Source organism: Chaetura pelagica, unplaced genomic scaffold (assembly GCF_000747805.2).
Source record: "Chaetura pelagica isolate M959 unplaced genomic scaffold, ChaPel_1.0 scaffold37, whole genome shotgun sequence".
NCBI lineage: Eukaryota > Metazoa > Chordata > Aves > Apodiformes > Apodidae > Chaetura > Chaetura pelagica.
Window position 1 is genome coordinate 5970678 of NW_009954567.1, and position 3525 is coordinate 5974202.

The following is a 3525-nucleotide window of genomic DNA, read 5'->3' on the forward strand; positions in this document are numbered from 1 at the left end:
CCTGAGCCGGAGACCTCCCAGGTACCGCCCGCCCGCGGCTTCCCTGGCGCCCTGTGCCTGAGCCCTGGGCTGGGGGGATGCACGGCCTTCCTCGGTGCCCTGGGAGGGAGGGGCCGTGGTTCCCCCCAGGGCGCCCTGCGGGAGCCTTCGCTGGGCTCACGCTGGGCTGCAACGGGAGGTGCTACCCATGCTGATCCCACATTTCCTTGTAGTTGGAGCCTCAGTCTTCAAACTCCACGGAGTTTTCTGGGTGGTCCCAGTCAGAGCTGTGTCAGGCTTTTTCTCGTGTCTTGCTTGATGTGGAAAAGACAGATGGGGAAGACATGGATGTGGAAGATGTTGCTGACCCAAACCTCTACAGTGACTATGTGAAGGACATCTACAAATATCTGAGACACCTTGAGGTTGGTGAGAGTAGGTCAAAACTGTGAGGTTTATCTACCAACACTTAAGAGACAACCTGTTATTCATCACAGGCATCGCTTGGAGCTGGTATTCACTTTCACCTACAGATTTTCCTGAGGCACTTATAAGTGATCCCTCAACTTCAAATGCAAAATTAAACCGAGCAAATAATGTAAACAGGTGCTGGTTGTTAGACCAATCAACTAGCAGTACTAGTACCATGGTCTTCTTAGCCCATCTGTGGTAAACCCTGTGGCCTGCACCTGTGAGCTGTGCTTGTACTGAACTCCTCAATAAGCCTTGAGATGCAACAGAGCATCTTAACTATTGCAAATGCTTCAGGTAAGTGACTGAATCTATTAGTGCTATTCCTTCCACACAGGAAAATCAGTCTGTCAGACCCAAATATCTGACCAGCCAGGAAATTGATGAGAACATGCGTGCTATGACAGTAGACTGGCTTGTGCAAGTGCATCTGAAATTCAGACTCCAGGAGGAGACCCTGTACATGGCAGTTGCCATCCTTGATCGCTACCTGCAGGTATGTGTATTTTGCCCACTGTCAGGCAAAGCTTTTCCCCTAAGCTAAAGCACAACAAGCACTTATCAGGAACACCATACATAGTAAGACATGTTACCCTTAAAAAAAGGGCAGCTGACCAACAAAGGGCATTTGCTGTTGAATTGCATGTACCACATAACCCTCTCAGGTAAAAGCAGTGACTTGATAACATCAAACCTGCTTACTTCTCTCCCTGATTTGATCTCAAAGCCTTTTAATACCCCTGCAGGTGCCAACAGAGGTAATGGATGATGTACAGTTATTCTGTACGTGTCAATATAAACATCCTGCCAAAGCAAATGTAAGTTTTATTCTACTTTGGAAAGCTGTGTTCTGAGCCCAGTCACTCACATAAATATCTTCTGCTTCTTACTACAGGACAATTCTGTTCCCAAAAATATGTTGCAGCTGGTTGCTGTCACAGCTATGTTTGTTGCCAGCAAATATGAAGAGGTGCTTCCCCCCTGTACTAGAGACTTTGCCTATGTAACTGATAACACTTACACAAAGCTCCAAATCTGCCAGATGGAGACAAAGATCTTGCGAGCCCTGGACTTTGGTTTGGGTTGCCCACTCCCTCCACACTTCCTAAGGAGGGCTTCAAAGATTGCAAAGGTAATGCTGAGAACAGATAACTGTAACCAGTAAGCATCATAGGGAAAATGCAATACTCTACTGTGGCAGATTAAAATGGTTCAAAAGTTTTCGGTACTGCAACAGTTCACCAGCCGAGCCTGGCTGAGACCTGGCTCCTACGTAGAAATGGCTCTTGTTCATTTGTTTTCAGTCAGGTGAGCCTAGCCCACCTCAAAACAGCTAAAATGCCTGCCTGGTACTGCAGGCAGCTTCTAGACTGCCATCAAGAGGAGCAGTCCTAGACTATAATTAGCCTAGTGCAGCTCAGAACTGCTCTACAGTTAACCCATTTGAATTTCAAGCCTGTGGCTCTGAAAATGCTCACTACAGAAGTGTTTCTTCCTGCCGCACTAAACAACGGCTTGACAGGATGCTCTTGCGTTGGAAATAGCCAATACTCAACTCTGACTTGCTGCAGGTGAACTTCAAACAGCACATTCTGGCCAACTACCTGATGGAGTTGTCCATTGTAGACTATGATATGGTGCATTTCCCTCCATCCAAGACTGCAGCTGCTGCTTTCTGTTTGGCTCTGAAACTCCTCAATGGATGCAAGTGGGTAAGTAATGTTTTTCAGATCACCTCCTAGTTTGGGTCTCAGTGTGCCTGTGCACCAGTTCTGAGCCAAGGGGATGCCTACAGCTTCCCTTGTGGCATCTCGGTCTGTGCTTGTCTCCCCATGGTGAACTACAAGGGGACAGCAGTAGGGCAGTAACTGTTAAATCTTCTCCTGTAAGACAGGAGACAGCAGTTGCCCAAGCCCAGCAGAAGACAAAGAACCCAGTGTATTTGGATTGTTCTGCTGGGCTTGTCTAACGACCTCCCATCCTTTCAGACACCAGTTCTGCAGCACTGCACGTCTTACACCGAGAGTGACCTTCTCCCAGTCATGCAGCACATAGCGAAGAACGTCATTCTTGTGAATGAAGGCAAAGTCAAGGAGATGGTAAGAACCCTGCTGTACAGATGGGGTACATGTGTGGTTAAGTGCCAGTACCAGGTACTCTGAAGCTCGCTTAGTTGAGCCACTGGTGTCAGGCTTGGGTCAGACCTGTTCAGCTGAAGATCCCTTGTCTTGCTGAAGTAGCATGAGCCAGCAATGAACTGATCTTTGCAGGAGGACCGGCTTGGCTTGACCAGGCCTCAGGCCACCTAGTGTTAAGTTTATGAACAGGATCCACTTAACCTTCTTTCTGCAGGCCATCAAGATGAAATATGCCAGCAGCAAAAACATGAGGATAAGCACCATTAAGCAGCTGAACTGTTCTATGATACAGAATCTAGGCCAACCTCTGATTAGCAAGCTGTGAACTCAGCCGGGTTGTTGTAATAACGTGCCCCTATGTGTATCAGCTATCTCACGACTTCTGACCTTTTTAATAAAATGGTGCTTCTGTCATTCCAAATCTATTTGTTGTGGTGGAACATCTGACCTCCTCCTACATCCGAGGCACCTGTGAAGGCTCTGATTGGTGCTCTGTGAGCTGATCTTCCAGGCAGGTGTAAAAGCGCCGGCTCTGCTAACACAGCAACACCTACCACAGCAGTGAAAACAGATCCACTGACGCAGTGTTTATTTAATTTAGTATAGTTTTGTTTGTAACTCACCCAGTAACTGTCAGGACCGGCCTTCACTTAGCCGTGATAATTGTTCTCTAGCTACTGCCCTCATCCAGTGTGGCTTCTTCCTTTGCTGCAAGTATTTAACTGTGTTCCCGCTTCCCTCCTGCTCCTTGTCCGAAAAGCACCTGGGAGCGGAGGCTGCCCGGCTACCCTCCGGTGTCCTGTGAGATGGAGGGTTTCCCGCTCAGAGGCTGGAGCGGGGAACAAGCCCCGCGCCTCACAGACGTCCCTTCGATGCCCCGGGGCACCGGGGTCGCCCGCGCAGACCAGGCCGCCCCCCAGGCCCTACCCCGGCGGCG

General features: G+C 49.0%; 1 protein-coding gene across 1 annotated transcript in view; it reads left to right on the forward strand.

The window, feature by feature from the left end:
* The window catches only part of CCNB1 (cyclin B1), a 4647-nt gene extending 1734 nt beyond the window's left edge, over window positions 1-2913 (forward strand). The window contains exons 2-7 of the mRNA XM_010005416.1: window positions 213-404; window positions 788-946; window positions 1346-1582; window positions 2022-2162; window positions 2439-2549; window positions 2803-2913. Of these exons, the coding sequence (XP_010003718.1) occupies window positions 213-404; window positions 788-946; window positions 1346-1582; window positions 2022-2162; window positions 2439-2549; window positions 2803-2913 (951 nt within the window). The remainder of the gene's footprint in view (window positions 1-212; window positions 405-787; window positions 947-1345; window positions 1583-2021; window positions 2163-2438; window positions 2550-2802) is intronic.
* Window positions 2914-3525: the final 612 nt, after the last annotated feature.